The sequence below is a fragment of the Anabrus simplex genome, chromosome 2 (assembly GCF_040414725.1).
Source record: "Anabrus simplex isolate iqAnaSimp1 chromosome 2, ASM4041472v1, whole genome shotgun sequence".
NCBI lineage: Eukaryota > Metazoa > Arthropoda > Insecta > Orthoptera > Tettigoniidae > Anabrus > Anabrus simplex.
This window is the reverse complement of record NC_090266.1, coordinates 741,798,394-741,820,404: the sequence shown is the minus strand read 5'-3', so window position 1 is coordinate 741,820,404 and position 22,011 is coordinate 741,798,394. Positions and strand designations below refer to the sequence as shown.

The following is a 22,011-nucleotide window of genomic DNA, read 5'->3' as shown; positions in this document are numbered from 1 at the left end:
ACTTTACTTCTCTTACCCTCCATAACAGAGTCCATTATTCTCCTAGGTAACCTATCCTCCTCCATTTGTCTCACATGACCCCAATGCCGAAGTCAGTTTATGCATACAGCTTCATCCATCCTGTTCATTCCTAACTTATCCTTCTGCTCCTCATTCCAAGTACCCTCCTACCATTGTTCCTACCTGTTTGTGCCAGCAATCATTCTCGCTACTTCTATCTCTGTTACTTATAGCTTTTAAATAAGATATCCTGGGTCCACCGAGCTTTCACTCCCATAAACCAAAGTTGGCCTGAAAACAGACCAATGTAAAGATAGTTTTGTCAGAGTGCTGACTTCCTTCTTACAGAATACTGTTGATTGCTACTGTGAGCTCACTGCATTAGCTTTACTGCATCTTGATTCAATCTCACTGTGCGAGTTGGCCTTGAAGTTAGGAGCACGCAGCTGTGAGCTTGCATTCAGGAAATAGTGGGTTCGAACCAAACTGTCGGCAGCACTGAAGATGGATTTCCATGATTTCCCATTTTCACTCAAGGCAAATGCTGGGGCTGTTCATTAATTAAGGCCACAGCTGCTTCCCTCCCACTACTAGCCTTTTCATGTCCCATCATCGCCATAAGACCTACCTGTGCCGGTGCGACATACAGCCAATTGTAAAAAAAAAAAAACTTGTTTACTATACCACCATTATGGGAGAACACGCATCATAAATATTTGAAATTATCTGCCTGTTCCAGCTTTCTGTCCCCAGTCTGACATTAAATTCTCTTGGATTTCTCACCTACTACCATCACTTTAATCTTGGAAAGGCTATTTTTAATATCATACTCATTGCACCTATTTTCAAGTGTCAAGATATTAGACTGCAGGTTTTTAGCACAATCTGCCATTATGACCAAGTTGTCAGCATAGGCCAGACTGCTTACTACATTTCCACCTAATTGAATCCCTCCCGGCCACTGACTACGTTACAGCAGATGATCCATGTAAACTATAAAAAAAGGTAAACTCGTGTCCTCATCCCGAGGTGGTGCAGCTCTTTTCAGGAACACCCCCATTGGAGGTGAGCTGCATGTACCATTTCAACCATATACCAGCCCTCCTGCCATTCTTAAATTTCTGGCAGTACTGGGAATCGAACCCAGGCCCCCGAGGACGGCAGCTAATAACACTAACCGTTACGCTACAGAGGCGGACATGTAAACTATGAAGAACAAAGATGAAAGATTACTCCTGTAAGTATCTTGAACCAACAACACATTCTACCATCAATTCTCAATGCAGCCCAATTGTCAACATAAATGCCTTTGATTGATTGATTGATTGATTGATTGATTGATTGATTGAATTTCTAATTTTACAATTTGCATTATGTCGCACCGACACAGATAGGTCTTTCAGCGACAATGGGATAGAAAAGGGCGAGGAGAGGGAAGGAAGCGACCGTGGCCTTAAGTAAGGTACAGTCCCAGCATTTGCCTGGTGTGAAAAGGGAAACCACGGAAAACCATTTCAGGGCTGCCGAGAGTGGGCTCGGACCCATTAACTCCCAAATGCAAGTTCACAGCTACATGACCCTAACTGCACAGCGTGACTGCTAATCCCATACTAGCACAGAAGTCCAGCAAATGCTTTCCATTCCTATTAGCATTCATATCTTCGCCTTATTTACCAGTCACCAATTTGTATCCTTCAGTTTTATTTCCAACTTTTGCATTGAAATCACCCATTAGCTCTATCCTATCCATGCTTTTGACCCTGACTACGATGTCACTCACTGCTTCATAAAACTTGTCAACTTCATCCTCATCTACACCCTCATCTGCACTGAGACAATTCTCAACCCAATTCCTCCAACTGCCAAATCTACCCACATCATTCACTTATTTTCATGCATAACACAAACTGTGTTGCGTGCAGTAGTATTCCTGATGAACACTCCTTCCTCGCACTTTGCCCTTACCTTTTTGCCAGCCATCAAGTACACTTTATAATCTCCTATCTCTTCCTTGTTATCTCCCCTTAACTAAATATCATTAACTCCAAACACATCCAGATGCATCCTGTTTGCTGTCTCAGCCAGTTCTTTCTTTCTTTCTTTCTCCCCCAAGCTCCATTAATATTGATAGCTCCCCATCGAATTCCATTTTGTTCACCAAGTTGTTTCCAAGGAGTTGTTCTCCTGTTAAATGAGAGTGGGACTCCATTACTCCCGTAGGTCCAAGGCTTGCTTAAATACTTCTGAGTGTGCTTGGAGTAAATTCTGTGAAGCAGGCTGCTACCCTTAGTTACACGTAGTCCAAGTGAGGATCTCTCTTTTAACGTGTTAGGAATCACCGGTGGATTGTATAGTCCTAGCCGCCTGAATACAACAAGGGCCATGACACAGAAAATGTCTGAGATGCCTCCTCCCATTCCATGTCAACTGGTATCCCGACTCAGGACCACTTACTAGGCTACTGAGCCATTGTCCATTGTTCGTGAACTAGGATGTGACTAGAGTAACTCACACAACGAATCATGCAAGAACTAATATCGACCAAATTATTATGTGTACTGGAGTTTGGAGGTTTATGAAATAAGCAATAGGCTTGCAAAAAATCCAGTAACACCATTTTCCTCATTTCATTTCACATTAGGTCATGTATTTTTTGAGTTTTTAATTTATATGTTATTACTTTTTATCACAGGAGGAACACAAGAACTGCCTATTTTTAAACGTGTTTAGATCATGCATCAACTTTAAGGCATTGATTCTCAGAAACCCGTCATCTGATCAAATCCAAATTTTAACACAATATACATTGGAATATTTTATACATTTAAAAAAAAATGAATTTTGGAATTCTATGTTTCAAAGAAAAAAGTTATTAATTTTGTATGGTCACCTCAATGTGGTTGGATAATTGCGTTCTTGGTCATGTTGTGATCTTTATGTATCTAATGGTTATGCTGTATGACTGAGAAATACACAAATTAATTCACTTTTTTTTTTTTTTTTTACTGGGCCGAATGGTATGGATCAGAAGCTGGCCCGTGCAGGGAATGTCGTGAATGGTTTCCACGATAGCACAGAGCACCATGGCATGTTGCGCCTTGCTTGGATTTGAAAATACTGATTACAATAATTAATATGTACAGTAACATTTGCTTTGCCATTTGCTTAAAAGTTTTCTCTGGTATTTACTAATTACCTGTGATTAGCATTCATACAAATGGTACCTCACAAAATTGATAACATTTTATTCCTGGAAACATAAAAAAATCTGAAATTTGTAAATAATGTATAAAATTTGTATTTGATCAAATGACAGGTTTCTGGGAAAGAATGTCTTAAATTTGACACGTGGTTGAAACATGTTTAAAAATGGGCACTTTTTGGCACTTACGATTAAAACTATGAAAAGCAAAATTAAACATTCGAAACCTACACGACCTAGCATGAAATGAAATGAGGAAAAATGTGGTATTATTGAATTTTCTGTAGGCCTATTAGTTAATTCATAAACAACCTCCAAACTCGAGTACACATAATATATTAATCGACAGTAGATTAACAACATTTTACTAATATTCAGTACTGTTCAAAGAAACCTCTGTTTGACCATGCCTCGGTTACAATCAAGGATGAAGTTCAATGCTTCCCCCAAGAAAACTACTCTTGTAATCAGATCCTTGCAAGGAACTGGCAAACATTATTCTCAGATTGCTTGGCTTGTTCTATGTCTGCTTTATTTATCAGCAGAAAAAATCTATAATGATTTGAAACTATGAATATTTTTAATCTTAAGAATGTTTATATGGTAACACGGGCTTTTATGTAAGCTCTCTTCATCTGATGTTGGACTGCTTCGTACATAGTTTTATGTGCATTTTGTACAGTTTGCTAATGTTCAAAAACATTACAGTATTGATTACACTGTACAACAACAATAAATGCCAGAACTTAAGACAATGAAATCTTTGTTTTTGTGTGTGCTAAGTTTGAAAATGCATGCCATTATTCTGTATCATGTAAGGTTTTTGTTCAGTAATGCAAATCTACTTTACGTTAATGCAGAGTGGCTAAAAGATAAGATTGCAAGCAGATGTTGATGGAAGTTATTGGTTTTATGACATGTCCTGTTTATATATGTATACTTTTCCTCCACTGCATATTAGTATTGGTAAAAAAACTCAGACAGTATAATGACTGACTTGGTATTGTGCTGAATGTTTTTACGTAAAGTTTTGTGATCACATGTATTGTGAGCTCAGGTGTTAATTTTGTGGTTGTGAATATAATAGTGCTCTTAACAGTTATAGATATGTTAAACAGACTTGTAGTATGTAAAATTCATACAAAGTGCCAGTTTGCAGGCAACGATGTCCCATCAGTGATAAATTCTCCTAATCTATTATGCTATGTGCATGGTGAATTCACTGCAAACTCTCAAAGAGAAAATATTACTCCAGCGATCAAGCAAGCATATGAATTGTACTTTGACTCTAAAGTGGATAAAGACAAATATTTTGCACCTAAATATTGTTGTAGCAGATATTTCCATAATTTGAGAGGCTGATTAAATGGCACTTGCTCTTTTATGCAGCTTGCTGTTCCCATGATATGGACTGAGCAGGAGGACCATGCCTCGGACTGTTATTTCTGTATAACAAAATTTCTGGTTTATAATGAAAAAAATACACATTCCTTCATCTATCCATGTTTGCTCTCAGCGCGATGGCCTGTTAAGCATAGTGATTCATTTCTGTTTCACTACCACCTGAAAACTTGACCCCACAAGGGGTAGCATCGAGTTCTTCCCCTGAGGCTGATACCAGTCTTTCTTATACACCCGACAGTGATTCTGAATTCATTGAATCAAAAAACCCCATCTAATTTTACAGTCAAAGCTAAATGATCTTACAAGAGATTTAAATCACACACAAGCCCAGTCTGAATTGTTAGCATCTTCACTAAAGAAATGGAAACTCTTACAACTGGGCACTAAAATGTAATTTTATCGAAAGCATCAACATAGCTTATCAACATATTCCAATAATGGTTATCTTATTTACTGCAAAGATGTGGATGAATTTATAGTACGTATCTGTTAGGTAGAGAACATATTCCAGATGAGTTGTGTCTCTTCAGTGACTCATCAGAGTGAAGTCTAAAAGCCGTATTACTACATAGCAGTAGTATTTACCCTTGAGTACCAATGGCTTATGCCATAAATATGAAAATATGGATATCCTCCTAAAAGCAGGAAGTTATAACATTCAGGAATGATAAATATGTGGAGACCTGAAAGTTATTGACCTATTAACTGGAATGCAACCAGGATTTATGAAATATTGTTGCTTTTTGTGCGAGCGGGACTCTAGGGACAGAGTGAAGGAGTGGCCTTTGAGACAAAATTTGAGACAAAGGCAAAAAAAGTAAAGGTTAATTCACTTGCAAATTCTCAGAAAATTTTATTACCACCGCTCGATATAAAGCTGGGTTTAATGAAAAATTTCGTCAAAGCAATAGACAAACCTGGGAATGGTTTTCAGCATTTAAGAGACAAATTTCCCAAATTGAGTGGAGCAAAATTAAGAGGGTATTTCATTGGTCCTCAAATCTGCAAAATCCAAAAGGATACTTCGTTTGAAGAAAAAAATCATTGAAACAGGAAATGTGGCGTGCATTCAAAAATGAATGTTCAACATTTCTGGGGAATGATAGAGCAGATAACTACATGAAAGTTGTGGAAACTGTTTTAAGGGCATATAAGGTAATGACTAAGGTTATGTTGCAAGGAGATTCCCACCTTCCAATACTTGTCAGTTTCTTATAACTAGTTTATTATTTACATAACATAATTCAGCTTAATCTCTGAGTATAATATTAAATAGAACATGTTTTGTTCCAGTTATGGAACATCATCTGCTAAAAGATTTAACAAAAATTGACAAGACAAATAAAGCACTTGTGATGATTATTATGATGATGATAAGATAAAATGTTCATTCATGTTGGGTTAAAAATTTCCAACAATTCATTGTCCAAGTTAACGAATAAAATCGATGTAAGGGGTCTTCTTTTAAGGCTGGAGAAGTATATGCTTGTTGAGTCGTGAAGGTAAAATTGAATGGATGAAAACCATAATGGTATAAGTAGCATTTTGGTCATTCAGAGAAAAAGGCATTTAAACATCTTCAACACTCATATAAAGCATGCTATTTGTAGTTATACCACCCATCACTAGAGCGCAGAATATTACCGCTATCACTTGTATCTCTTTGCTGGTGAAAGGATACATCCTCCTGGAGTTACATCCTGCACTTAACTCATTTTTTTTTAAATGTCACTTATACCGTTATGGTTTTCATCTATTCAATTAATAATATAAAAGAATTTCTTAAAATAGGATTGGAAATTAATCTATTATCATTCATCCCTCTAATAACCAACACAAAGAATATTACATCGACTGAAGCTTCTCTGAAATACTTCCTTGCCCAAGCACTAGCTTCAGTTACGTTACTCTTCTCTATTATTTTGATATTTACATTCTCTCATGACCCTTTTATTAAAAATACTAGAATCTTTCCAACTCTAGTAAAGCATTGTTACTAAAAAATGGGAGCTGCCGGGCTGAGTGGCTCAGACGGTTAAGGCGCTGGCCTTCTGACCCCAACTTGGCAGGTTCGATCCTGGCTCAGTCCGGTGGTATTTGAAGGTGCTCAATTACGTCAGCCTCGTGTCGGTAGATTTACTGGCACATAAAAGAACTCCTGCGGGACTAAATTCTGGCACCTCGGCGTCTCCGAAAACCGTAAAAGAGTAGTTACTGGGACGTAAAACAAATAACATTATTATTATTAAAAATGGGAGCTGCCCCCTTCCATTTTTGGTTTCCAGGAACAGTAGAAGGTTTGAGATGAAAGAACTGTTTTATTCTAATAACTTGACAAAAAATTGCTCCTTTAATACTTGTGGCCTATATTATTGAACTAAATACCTTCATTAGTACAATTATTATCACATCAGTCCTAATTGGATCCCTAGGAGGTCTCAATTAAAGTTCCTTATGAAAATTAATAGCTTAATCTTCTATTAATCACATTGGTTGAATAATTGCCACTATGGTAGTTGGAGAAAACTTATGAGAACTGTATTTTATTATTTACACATTCCTCAGTTTATCGTTTTAGTATTCAACCCACATCACATTTATCATATCAATCAAAACTTCTTAACAATAGCCAACAACTGATTCACAAAATCTTGTATATTCATTCCTCTACTACCTCTTGGTGGATTACCTCCCTTTCTAGGATTTCTACCTAAATGATTAATTATTCAAACCTTAGCTGATATAAATTATCAATTAATTGTAATCATCATAGTAATCATAACCCTCGTAACATTGTTTTATTATCTCCAATTAACGTTCCTCTCATTCCTTTTCTCTTATACCAAACTAAAGTTAACTTTATTCGATTCTCTTAATTATACTTTTTTCCCTATTGTACTTACCTTAACCAGAATTTCAACATTGGGTTTGCCCTTCAAAATTATCATCTACATTATGCTTTAAGGCTTTAAGTTAACTAAACCAATAGCCTTCAAAGCTATAAATAAAGATAAAAATTCTTTAAGCATTAGTAGTTAATTTGTACTCTTTTAGAATTGCAGTCTGTCATTATTGACTATAAAGCCTGGTAGGGGAGAAAATTCTCCTAAATAAATTTACAGTTTACCGCCTACAATCTCTGCCACACTACCGCAACAATTACTTTTTTCAACTAATCATAAGGATATTGCAACACTATATTTCATTTTTGGTGCTTGAGCAGGTAAGGTAGGTATATCACTCAGCTTGTTAATTCAAGCAGAACTGGGGCAACCAGGTTATCTAATTGGTGACGACCAAATTTATAACGTAATTTTTACAGCCCATGCATTCGTAATAATTTTCTTCATGGTAATACCCATTATAATTGGGGGATTCGGGAATTGATTGGTTCCTCTTATATGAGGGTTGGAACTTTAATAGTGGCAACTATTTAATAATAACTGATACAAAAGAGATACATGTTACCAAGTTTTACTGTCCTTCAAAGTAGTCACCAGCGTTGTGTACAACTCGTCGCCAGCGATATAGAAGTCTTAGAAAATGTTTTACAGTGCCTGTTGTATTGATATTTCGTATGGAGCAGTCTACTGCCTGACAAATCTCTGGAACAGTTCTGAATCGAATGCCATTGAAAGTGCTAGAGGTTGTACAGCACGACGGCCAACTCGTCCGGTAAGAAAATCTTGACTGTTCCTGAGGAAGTCTTCTACAATAATGAGGGTTTGAATTTAACATTGTTTTATCATTGGAACTGTGGTGGTACGCTCGTTCGTCACCAAGTGGCTCACTGTATGCTGGCACAGCACTCCTAGCAGGAGCTGACGACAACCTTAGGATCCAATTAAGATGTTCATCACACTGTGTGAGCGTGAGGAGTAACAGAGAGGACATCAGACAAATCAGGGACGAATGTGGTAGAAGAAATAAATAGAAACCAGTAAAATAAAATGCAACAAAAGACACCAGGATACAATAGAACAGAGCTGAAGTATGAAAAGAAAGTATGTGGAGAAAACCAGAGGATGATGTGAGACTGTGTGAGAGGAGGGGGTGGGGGGCATAACCGGTGTACACACGTTATGAAGGTATGACATTAACACATAACACATAGCTTGGAACGAACGAACTGGTGATGATGAACGTACAAATTTGGCAAACACCAAAACGAAATAATATATAAAGGACCGGGAAGAGAACTACCTTCGTAAATCCCTATTGGCTAGCAACCACGTATCATTTAATCGATAGCCCGTGTCTCTGTTGAAAATGTTAGCATTTTTACATATTTACACAGCTTCCCGTATAATCCCAGACCTGTAGTGTTTAGTGTGGGTGAGAGCTCGAACATCTTGGAACACGTCATGACATGACAATAGGGCGTGCCCTGCTAACTATTGCTGACTTGTCTAGGTGGTTGAGATGGATATTTCTTTGGTGTTCCTTGATGCAAGTCCCACTGGACCAACATGTTTGGCCAATGTATACCTTGCACAAGTACAGGGAAATTCGTACACCCCAGGGTGTAATAATGGGGACAATTTGTCTTTGCTTTTACCTAAACTGTGAGCAATTTTATTGACGTTGCCAAACACGGTTTTTATATACATTGGCCAAACATGCCAGTCCATTGGGACTCGCATCAAGGAACACCAAAGAAATATCCATCTCAACCAGCCAGACAAGTCAATAATAGCTGAGCACGCCCTATCGTCGGATCCTGATGTCGTGTTCCAAGATGTTCGAGCTCTCACTCACACTAAACACTATAGGTGTTGGATTATACGGGAAGCTGAGGAAATACATAAAAATCCTAACAATTTCAACAGGGGCACTGGATATCATTTAAGTAATACGTGGTTGCCAGCCCTTGAGTATTTACGTAGTGTACCCTTACGGGCCTCGAATGGACGACCCACGCATAAGAATGCCTCAGCATAACCTGGTAAACAACCACAGATGAGACTATAGTGAAGTCAATTCATTGAAGTTATGTAGCCATGTTTGACACATTAAAAAGGTAAACAAACATTTAGTCGAATGGTGTTCCACATAAAATATGTACAATAAAATTCGATTGGAGCTTCAACTTGGACTTAAGTGGAAGAATTATATTAATGTTCAATGCAAGCAGAAATAGATGAGTTTTTTTTTTTTTTTAATATATTACAAGAACTATAGTGAAGAGCGGCACGAATTGCCCAACGAGTTTCGAGCCGCTTCCCTCATACTTTCTGTGCTGGCCTTGGCAACTTGAGGGGGTGGTACGTTCGCAAGAAGAAAAACAAATATTGAAGATAGAGCCTTATATAATATGAAAGTAGGATCTCTGGGTTCAACTGTCTACTAGATACTGCTTAGCACTACTAAAAATGACAAGAATACTGTACTAGGGTTACGGAGACTAATTTATTCTGAATTATGACATAAGAGAAAGCAACCCTATACAATGAATTCTCCGCATACGGGAGGAAAAGAAAAGAATTAACACTTCAAATTGACTCGCCTGAAGGCGATCATCTAGCACAAAGGTATAATTGAGGTCTGGCAACTAATATCGTCTCTCTTTCCCTCATTAGTTTCGGACCTTTGTCGTTAATTTTATTCTTCTGTCGATCACACCGTATAATATGAGATGATGTCCCCTTACATAATACATTCTATTCTTAGCACGTAATTAACCGGTCCCTACGCTGCATAATTGACATGTTAGAAAAATATTTACATAATACACAAAAAAAACCCATACCATTTAGCTAAACTCCCCGGACTCCCTAATCGGGCACCATGACGAACAACGTTGGACATCGGTTCTGTTTGAACTCAAAGTAATAAACACTAAACACAATCATATGTATACATCATGTTTATATTGGGCCATTCCTGTAAGAAAAACATGGTTATCAATATCTTCTGCCCCGGTGCAAGCTTAATGGAAGCTCGCACAAGGCGGCCCATCTGACTTGGGCTCGAACTGGACGCCTTCCGACTGAGAGGTACATGTCTGAAAATCCCTAGACTATCCACGGCCTCATACTACGGAATATTGGGGGATCTATAATAATTTATTAACTACCCTCTAAATCATCGTGATATTATCAGTTACACAAGTGTTCTTAGCCGAACCATTGAAAACAAACAAACAGGCACAGTGTGAAATCCAGAGTCCCAAGTCTTTAACTTCAGTAACACGGTAGGGCCGCTTTGTTGCTAGGAGAGAGAAAGCGAAAGGGGAGGTCATTGTGCGCTACTACTGTTACCCATTCTGTGGCTACGCAGGGTTCCTGACCCCTTCACAATTACAACGGCCAGTTCTCCTTTTCCCGGATACACATATTTCTTGCCCGCTTCATTTGTTTATTCCATCTTACCGCAGAATTCCCAAGAAATCTTCACTTATTCTCGACCCTCTCATTCTTATCGTTGAGCATCGAATGTGGGACAACATAACATCCGAATTATCTCATCGTAGACCACCTGGGCATTCGGCCCTCTTACTACATTGCATATCGCATATCCTAATTCCTTGGAGCATAGGGCTCTCATGATTCCTTTCTCGACCCTTCTTAGTTCTCTTTGCTCATTGCAAAAAAATATATATATTTTGACCATCCATTAAAGACCCCGGCCTCTCTGTATCTCACACTGGTTACAAAAAAAAAAAAAAAACTCCAGACAAATTCTGGTCAAATAATCAATAACCACGGGAACTTGCATATTGTCCCTCACATAATTTACCGAAATAACACAGTTCTATACCTCTCTTAGTCGGGACGTCTTTTCTCTTGATGTTCATGCCTTAGTTGTACGTATCAGCCAAACATGCATTGACTAACTGGCCCATGAGCTTCCCCAGCATATACGATAGCCATATTGGACATTAAATAACAACCTTTGGACAGGGTCTTCCCTGCTCATCAACACTACTGTTCCAACCACCCCTAGGGGAACTCGAAATACTCTTCTATCCTTGTTTCCCATACTTGCAAGGATATTATACATAATACGAATAATTACTCCTCACGAAAAACTAATCGCTAAGAAAGAAACGGGTTGTCCGGAAAGTTATCTCCCTTGAATTTACGTTATCATGACAAAGAACAAAAAAATTTCCATATTAGGACATGCAGTATTTACAACATTTACGTATTACAAAAGAAAAAGCTCACCCTATGACCCCGGTTATACATTATCGTGCTAAAACACTAAATTTTGACATCACTCATCTGTTTGGTGGCCGCGTTTTTTCCTTCCACGGGAGACCCATGGTGGAGTTTACTGCTGCATCACCTCGGCGCTGGAAACGAGCGTGTTGTACTTTGATCCTGGTCTGCAAAAGTTCATCATCCTGGTTGGCTCGTTCACTGCTACAATCTTAAAGTAATCCAAAAGGGTGTCACTCCACAACTCGTCACACGTTCCTCTGTTTACAGTGACACACACACAGAATTTACACCAGATATTTCCTTATGCCGGCAGGTCATTCTAATCACAAGCGGCACACATTCACAGAATGAATCGGGTGGCTCCCGCCATTAATTATTTAGCTAGCGTCCACTTGGGGGGAGAAGCCAACTTTGAGCGCAATTTTTGACTTGGATGACGCTCTACATCCACATATGTTAGCAGTACATTACAGCTGGACATCTAGTGACCTCATTTTGCACCTCGAATAAAGTATTCCATATTTTCAGTCTGGGATACGCAGAAAATTCAGCTCTATTCATTGGTGTGCCTCCCATAATTTTCCCATGTCTGAATCAAAATATCATATGATTTTTTGCGCCAAAATTCGACGTTGGCATCCGTGGAACGTGCCTAAAAATACGGAAGTTCCCTCTGTTAGTGTGGAACCCTGAGAAACTAGGCCACACCTCTGGGCGTATTAGACTACTGTTGCGTCGCGTCGTATCTCCAACTCTGTCTGCAAGTTGAGAGGGCTTTTTCACGAGGGCTTGGCTCCAGCCAGACCTTTCCTTTGTTTTCCAGGCGATCATTCGCGGGTCTCATTCTGGCCACATGCTGCTCGAGTCCCTTTGCCCATCATACTACAAATGACGCGACTTTTAAAAATGATTTTAATAGGGTAGAAAGGCACCTATGATGTCAGTGAGCTGTACAGGACACTGTGTGGTTTCAGTAGGTAGTTCTCTTCCCTGTCCTTTCTATATTATTTCATTTCAGTGTTTTCCAAACTCTTATGTTTGTCATCACCATTTGGTTCATTCCAAGCTGCGTGTTAATGTCATAATGTGTGTACACCGGTTATGCCCCCACCTCTCACACCATCTCGCATCATCCTGTGTTTTTTCCCACATACTTCCTTTTCATTCTTCTGCTCTGTTCTGTTCTATCCTGGTGTCTTTCGTTGCATTTTATTTTATTGGTTTCTATTTATTTCTTTTACCACATTCGTCCCTGATTTGTCTGATGTCCGTCCCCGCCTTCTCTCTCTCTCTCTCTCTCTCTCTCACATCTTAATGTTGTCGTTACCTCCTGCATGGAGTGCTTTGCCAGTGCCAGCATACAGTGAGCCACTTGGTGACGAACGAGCGTACCACTACAGTTCCGATGATAAAACAATATTAAATTCAAACCCCATTATTGTAGAAGACTTCCTCAGGAACAGTCAAGATTTTCTTCCCAAGACACACAGCAAAGTTCTCTGTGAAATGTAAAGATTTTCAACTTTTTTTTTTTTTTTTGACATGGCATAAGCCCAAAAGCCCATATCATGTCTATTCTCATTATTTCAGAAGATGTCCGACTCGTTGGCTGAATGGTCAGCATACTGGCCTTCAGTTCAGAGGGTCCCGGGTTTGATTTTCGGCCGGGTCGGGGATTTTAACCTTCATTGGTTAATTCCAGTGGCCCGAGGGCTGGGTGTTTGTGCTGTCCCCAACGTGCCTGCAACTCACACACAACACATAACACTATCCTCCACCACAATAACACGCAGTTACCTACACATGTCAGATGCCGCTCACCCTCATCGGAGGGTCTGCTTTACAAGGACTGCATTCAGCTAGAAATAGCCACATGAAATTCAAATTCATTCATTTCAGAAGATGGCTATCAAGTGAAAATTCAAGAATTTTAATTTGGACTAAAGTGTTTTACAATATATTTATACATTTAGCTCAGGGTTTACAAACCCCATTTCATTTAATGATTGTATCCTTATTTTTAGTTTAACTTGTTTAAATGAATAGCTGAAGATGACAGTCATACGTTCGAAACTAGTCCTATTCGTATAAAATATATTTATTGATTGGATGGAATACAACATCAAGTTACAAAGTAACATTGTTGAAAGTGAGTTACATCCATCAATATAGGCAAAAAATGAAAATTATTCCTTACACAATCTGTGTCAGTGCAACGTAAAGCAAATTGTAAAAATTGTATTTATAACAGAACTTCAAGTTAACTGACTTGATGCTGTTAGACAAAATGAAATAGGACTTGGTTTCTATTTTCTAGTCAGAAGAACATTAATTAATTAATTAATTAGCATTGCCATAACTCAAGGCACTAATTGTAGGCTCTTGAGTATAAGATGAAATTATAAGCTATAAATTTTGTTTTTGTTCCTTATTAAAGTGCAATTATAAGATATAAATTGACAAGAGAGTCCATCTTTTCAATACAATACATCAAGTAAATATTATTAGTGATGTACCGGTAATATTATTATTATGTACTTGATGTGTTGAAAAGGTCAATTTATTCCTTATTTATTTATTTATTTATTTATTTATTTATTTATTTATTAATGCCTTTTTTTTCAGTGGCGAAGTTAGGGCTCGAGGCCCTCTCTTCCACTTAACGCCATACTAATCAAAATCATAAATAAAATACTGAGATATTTAAAATAGTTAAAACCAAACAAAAAATTAATAGAATTGAGAACAAATTTAAATACATTACTAAGTTAATAATAAAACTAATTAATAGTAAAAACTCTTAATAATGACTAATCCTCAGGCGTGCCCACATTCATACTTCAGCCATTCAGTTAGCTGTCCTCAGCAGGTAGTCTTGGCAGGTGACCTTAAATCTTTGTAAAGAGCTAGTTTTTCTGACTTGAGCTGGCGGGGAATTCCATAATCTGGCGCCGCTCACTACAAACGATTTATTAATTTTATTTGTGCGGTGCACTGGAATAGGAAGTGAGGATCTGTAACGTGTATATAAGTTGTGAAATGATGATAAAAAGGTGAATTTAGAAGAAATATACAGTGGCTGACTTTCAGCTAGTACTCTAAACACCATCATTAAAATGTGTAGTTGCTGACGTTTATCAGGCTTCAGTCGTGAGAGAGCCATATAGTACGGGGAAATATGAACATCGTACCCGATGTTGTAAATAAATCGCAGGCGGGAATTCAGTGCTCGTTGAAGTTTAAGTGTTTCTTCTCTTGTCATATCAACTAGAACAACGTCACAATAATCAAGAATAGGGAGAACCAGTGTCTGTATTAGTTTAGCCTTAAGCTCAAATGGAAATACATCCCTTTGCCGTTTAAGAGGGTGAAGCACTCCAAAAATCTTTTTACAGGTGATTTTCGTGTGATCAGACCAATCAAGTGTTCCATTTATAATTATGCCGAGATTTTTAACTGTTTTACTGTAGGGAATAATGTTACCATGCAGTAGGATAGGCGGGATTGCAATATTGTTTGAGCAATTCAGTAACTTTTGTGTTACAATTATGATTGCCTGAGATTTTGTGGAGTTTAGTATAAGAGAATTTTGTTGTGCATATATACTGAGTTGTCGGAGGTCATTGATAATATCTTGTTTTGTTTCATCTAAGTCTGAAGTCTTGCAGTGTCGATAAATTTGAATATCGTCAGCATAGAGGTGGTGTGTGTTAGTTCCTGTCACAGTTGGTATGTCATTGATATAAATACAGAAAAGTAAGGGCCCAAGAATACTGCCCTGTGGGGCACCACTAAGTTTCATTTTCCGTTTAGAGACGTTGTCGTTTACTGTTACACGCTGATGATGGTTACTCAAATAACAACTAAGAAACTTAAGCGCAGCCAGGTCAAAACTTAGCAGTTCCATTTTCTCTATCATAGTCTGAATGTCTACAGTGTCAAAGGCGCTACTGAAGTCAAGAAGGATAAGTATAGTAAGCAGTCGTTTGTCCATAGCATTTCTAATGTCTTCAGTAACCTTCAAAAGTGCTGTTGCGGTACTGTGCCCCTTCTTAAATCCAGACTGCAAAGGGTCCAAAAGAGCATTTTTATTTAGGTACTCCAGAACCTGCTCGTATACTAAACGTTCAAAGGCTTTAGAAAGCGCAGGAAGTATGGACACCAGGCGATAGTCAGAGGGTGATTGTGGGTCTAAACTCTTAGGTACCGGTATAATATTGGCTGTTTTCCAGACAGTTGGGAAAGTTCCGTTTAGATGAAAGATGATAAGATGAAATGTAATAAATCAAGTATCAAGTTGAGTGTAGGGGTTTTTGCTCTGATTTTGAGAAGTTTATTCACTTTTTAAACATTCTTTGTTCTCACTGTGTTATTTTACAGTATAGTTATTTACTTATCCTGTAATGTTGAAATGTAATTTCTTTTAATTTTATCTCCAGGATCGTTGGACTCCTCCACCTGTAAACACAACTCTGACCAAGATTTTCCTTGGTCATCCGTACTCCTTAGAGTTATATAGATCTCTCGAACTGAAGACTGAACTTTTGGATGCTTCGATAAAACTTGGAGATGGTAATGCAATTTTAGCTGTAAGTAGAACTATTGTGCACAATCTCTTTATTTGTTCTGACTCGATGTGGACATTTTTTCTGTCGACATTGCATATGATCCTAGTTACAAGCTTTATACTTTAATTTAAAAAACTTGCTTGCAGTTACTCATTGTAATGAGCAGGGCCAGGATTTTGTTGATCTAAAAATATTTAAATTTGATCTATAAAATGACTGCAAAATTCCAGTGAAATCATCCAAAAATATTAAAATATGACATTAATTTTAAATGAAATATTACAATCAATTTACTAATCAAATTGGTATAGCCTATATTTACATTATAGAGTCTATGACATAGACATTATAATAAGCTTTTGGGCTTTTGCCGTGTCAAGAAAACAAGGTCAAATTATTTACGTTTCGCAGAGAACTTTGCTCCACGTCTTCAGAAGAAAATCTCGACTTTCCATGAGGAAGACTTATCCAATTGGAGGTGTCTCTCCTGGAATGTGGACATTTCCAAGAAGTAAGTGGTGAACAAAGTTTCTTTAGTCCTCAGATTGACAAGGCGTTGTGAAGATTAAGTTTCTGTATTCATCTTCACTTACAGTTGTGATAATATGCAATACCACACATAGAAATACTTTAAAATCCTCACACATGTAAGAAAATTGCTCAAAAAGTATAACATAATCTAATAAATTCCATAAAATGACCAAATAATGATGTATAATTTTAGAAAATTACCTAAAAATACAAGCCTCTGTGGCTCAGACGGCAGCGCGTCGGCCTCTCACCGCTGGATACCGTGGTTCAAATCCCAGTCACTCCATGTGAGATTTGTGCTGGACAAAGCGGAGGCGGGACAGGTTTTTCTCCGGGTACTCCGGTTTTCCCTGTCATCTTTCATTCCAGCAACATTCTCCATTATCATTTCATAGCATTTATCACTCATTAATAAATCACCTTGGGAGTGGCGACGCCATTCTAATAACAGCCTATATATCGTTCATTCATTACATCCCTGACCCGGTCAATGACTGGAAAACAAGTTGTAGGTTTTCATTTTCACCTAAAAATACAAAATGGAAAAAATGACTTAATAAATTAGCTTTTCTGTAATGTGGGAACTATAATCACGATATCTGTATAAGGTAGCAATGTATGTTGTGAACCAGTTAAAAGATGACATCTGTGAGCTTGCATCCGGGAGATAGTGGGTTCGAATCCCATTTTCACACCAGGCAAATGCTGGGGCTGTACCTTAATTAGGCTGCGGCCGCTTCCTTCCAACTCCTACGCCTTTCATATCCCATCTTTGCCATAAGACCTATCTGTGTCGGTGTGACGTAAAGCTACTAGCAAAGAAAAAGAAAAAGAAGAATAGATGACATGTCACCAAAATTCTAGCCCTGGTAATGAGACATTTCCATTTGGGATGGAATACCAGTATTCAAAGTTTCCATTTTGAGATTGACTATTCAAATTTTCTCATCAGACCAAGAAGTGGACAGGTTTTTGGAATTAATATTACTGCTGTTGCTTCTGAATTGTTGTGTTTTATGTCTGTTCATGTTGTGACCCGGTAAAGGTCGGCATCAAATACTTACCACAGACCAGGGTAAAGACATCCTAGAAATCCCATTCCCATTACAAAATCAAAGAGGAGAACCTACGCATTAGCAGTCTCCAAGAAAACGAAATGTTCCTCTTTGACTAAGAAAATACAGTTGATTGATGGGATAATCATTTCATAAATCAACAAAGTGGATAGTTATAACAACATAAATATTTAATTTCTGATTAATGCCACAGGGATAAACAATTAAAAGGATTGTTTAAATTTTATAATTGAATGTCCAACCCTTGTCCCATTTCTGTACAGGTTGGGTATGAAGTGACATGAATTTTCGTAGCGTGTTTTTATGACCAGATGCCCTTCCTGACATCCTCATCAGTGGAGTTAACGAAATGAAATGAATTACGTGATATATGATAGTAGGAAGCGAGGGGGTGAAACCTAGTGCCAGCACTTAGTCTGTTCATGTTGAATAGAACCAAGAGATCTTCTTAGAGCTTAATGTCCCCATCTGATGGACGAATCACCATCAACAGTGTCATATGCCCTCACTCCATATGAACACTGTGGAGAAACTTGTAATTAACTCCAGGCTTTTGGCAGGCAATCCAATGATTAGAAATTGTATTCCACCATCTCTTCTACCCTGCTGGGGAACATTGTGATGGTGAGATTTTTTCCACCAGCAGGACTCGAATTGGATAACCGCGGTGTATAGTCTTGACGTCTTAATAATTATGGCCACCGGGCAGGCTGATTAAATTTTGTAATTATAAGATTAAAATTAAACTCCAGATATAACCATAACATACAAAAATAAGTTAGAAGTGAACCAAAAACAAAATCGCACGTAAGACATCCCATAGTACATATGTAATGGGACTAAAATCCACACAGGATCAAAATTAGCACAAGAAAACTTGCGCCGAACAGAAAATACAAGTTACAGAAAAATAACTAAGCTTCATCTGTGTCTCATTCAAAGCAAGCCCACCCACAGTAATCATTGAGAATAGAAGACAGCTTGCATTCGGGAGATAGTGGGTTCGAACCCTGCTGTTGGCAACCCTGAAGATGGTTTTCCGTGGTTTCCCATTTTCACACCTTAATTAAAGCCATGGTCACTTCCTTCCCACACTTAGCCCTTTCCTGTCCCATCGTTGCCATAAGACCTGTCTTTGTCGGTGCTACGTAAAGCAAATTGTACAAAAAAGTACAAAGGAAGATACTCAACAATACTATCATGTTACCCATACGAACTGGTGAGGGGTGCACAATGGCTGGTTAATGCAGTAAAATGCCATTATAACGAATGCCATTTCAACAAAATGTTCAGAATAGCGAAATTATTGTTAGGCCCCTTCCCTTTTCCCTATTTAATGTGTGTTAAAATGTAGCCTTTTTGCTTATATTTAACATATTTTTCCTTCAGAAAATAATTATTCAGTTTGGTGTACCAGTACTGAACGTCATTATGTAGGATTAATTTCTTATATATAAAATGCAAATTAAAGCCAATTTTCTATTAATAAAAGTATCTTCAAATATAGGGGTGCACAGATTGGATTACAGTATTCTCATTTACAGGATATGGTTCAGGTAGCCATTTTCCATACATGTACGCGATTGGTCGAGCTTAATATCGATTTCAAAGTAACCAATACGTAAGAAGTAACGCTATTGGCTGGGTAGGAACGCCACATTTATAATCAATCAACCAACGAACGTTACGGTTTCACATCTCTACACTCAGTACTGAACTTCGTTTATTCACGTCTCATGACACATTCATTGTTTATCTTTCGTTCGTGAAGCAACATGTGTATTAGTGTGCCAGTTAACTCTTTTGCCAATATGGTTCAAAAGAAGCAAAAGCAGTTATCTTTAAAAGAAAAATGTAAAATACTTTGGGAAGTGGAGAAAGGAGGAAAGAAAGGAGAAACGGCTAAGAAGTATGACATCAGCCCTTCAAAGTCGTGAAATTCCTTACTAATGAAGACAAAATTAAAATCCGTCAGAAAGTGGACTGGGCGTCCGCGTCTTGAAGTGCGCAGAGGTCACAAATGTTGAACTTGCACCTTCGAGTTTCAACTTGATCACTTAGGTTGGTCGAAGTATTGTTTGATTCAAAATGGTGCCCAAAGTCATTTCTGCCAGTCGCATATGGTCGAGTATAACCTCCAATTCATTGTCAAAGGGTGTGACCAGAGAATAATGTTTAATAACCCCCTGCTTCGAAATAAAAGGCTTCTACTAACATTTGTTTAGAAAGTGTGTGATCTGCAATAATACTTTGATATATTTATTGGCCTCAGGGCTCATGTTTTCATATTTGGTGTTTGGTGTTTTTCACAACTTTCAGTGCACTTGTTATTTTATGAGCCCCAGCAGAAAAGGTTTTCATATACCTTATTTACACGAATAATCCCTGCATACTTTTTTTAAACAAATTGAGATACGAAATTGGGGTGAGGGTTTTATTTGTTTCAAGGTTGGCAACACGCTTCTGGCTAACCCAGTTTTTGATGTTTGGTGTACAGTTATGTTTTGTGCAACCGCACATGGAATAAAACTGTCCCTATATGTCATATTTAAACGGAAAACTATTCAGACTTTTAATTATAAACTGCCTTTACATTTTTAGAAAATACTATTTTACAGAGTAATTTAAATTCAAAATTTCTCCGAGTCACGATAGAACGCGTCTTCTGGGACGTGCAGGGGTAGCTTTCCACACTTTCACTCACTTCGGTGTGTCTATAGTGTGTGTCATACTTGCTAAGTTCGAGTGAAATCTTATATTATTTTGTATTAGGCATTTTAAGGAACGCCATAATATCATGTAGCAAGCAGTGTGCGGAGAAGCGGAATCTGCGAAGACTGACGATGCCGACATTAGGCGAAAAAGCGTGGCTCGTAATTATAATCAATTCGTACATACCAAATAATATTGTCATTTCACAAATATTATAATAATATTTATAAAACCACCTATTCAATACAATACATTCCACTATTTTATGTAGTTAAAATTTATACATAATACTTAAGTCTTAAGGTACATGTTTCATCCTTTTTGTGGGCATCATCAGCCTATATCACGCTTAAAGTTATTGGTAGGGACCTGAAAAATTAGCATCTATTTGTTTCAAAATTAGCATCTATTTTTTCCAAAATTAGCATCTATTTACAAAGTTAAAATAATCGCACGGTATTATTAATTTTAATGATTCCAAGTTTATGAAGTGGAATTGTTGTCCTTGATTCACATACAATACAAATTCATTGTTCAAAGCATTGTCAGTACTCCGGCATTGCTTTTCTTCAAATTGCACCACTGTGTTGTAATGAGGAAACACGCGCTCGCTATCTACATTGTTCATTGGGGTCCACAACAACTCAAGACAGTATTTAGCAAAAATGCTGAACTCTGTCTGAACTGCAGTTAATGCAAGCATGACATCACATTTTCCACTTTCTTTCATCTGGGTTTGAATTGCATGTTTCAGAGAACAGTAACCAGACCAGATATCGTTTCATGAGAGATCTGTTATTCCAAACAATTTCTCAAGCTCATCTAATTTATCTGTGTTATTCAAGATTATATTTTTTGGATACAAAGCTTGAGAAATTGACACAAAATGCTTATGGTTGGGGTCTTTATCTTTCAGTGTGGCTAGCTTGCACTGTGAAGAATGAGCAGCTTTGTCAAATGTGTCTCTACATGCAGCCTGCTGTAGAGGAGTGAGCTTAATCAAAGCATTATTAGTTGTTGCAGAAAAATTCTCCTCACAAATGAAGGTAAAACTGGCATCAAGGAGATAAGAGGTAGGATACAGAGACCCTTCAAGTTCAGTAAGAAGGTCAAGCAATCCAGATGCATGAACTGTGACAAAAACGATGTGGGAGTGAAGCCTATTCACTTCTCGGTCACTCAGATCAGTCAGGTACTTAATACCGTAGTTGTTGATGTCTTTCATGTCAGACATCTTGAAAAATGTAACATCAGTAAAGTAAGCACTCAAATAGAAGACAGCCTGAAACCAGCTATTCCATCGGGTTATGACAGGTGCAGCAGGAAGAAGCTTTTCTTCCTTTGAAGCACCA

General features: G+C 37.8%; 1 protein-coding gene across 1 annotated transcript in view; it reads left to right on the top strand.

Annotated features, from left to right (window-relative positions):
• The window catches only part of Vps16B (Vacuolar protein sorting 16B), a 138,745-nt gene that overhangs the window by 29,520 nt on the left and 87,214 nt on the right, over window positions 1-22,011 (top strand). Inside the window, exon 5 of the mRNA XM_067139420.2 lies at window positions 16,212-16,361. Within this exon, the coding sequence (XP_066995521.2) occupies window positions 16,212-16,361 (150 nt within the window). The remainder of the gene's footprint in view (window positions 1-16,211; window positions 16,362-22,011) is intronic.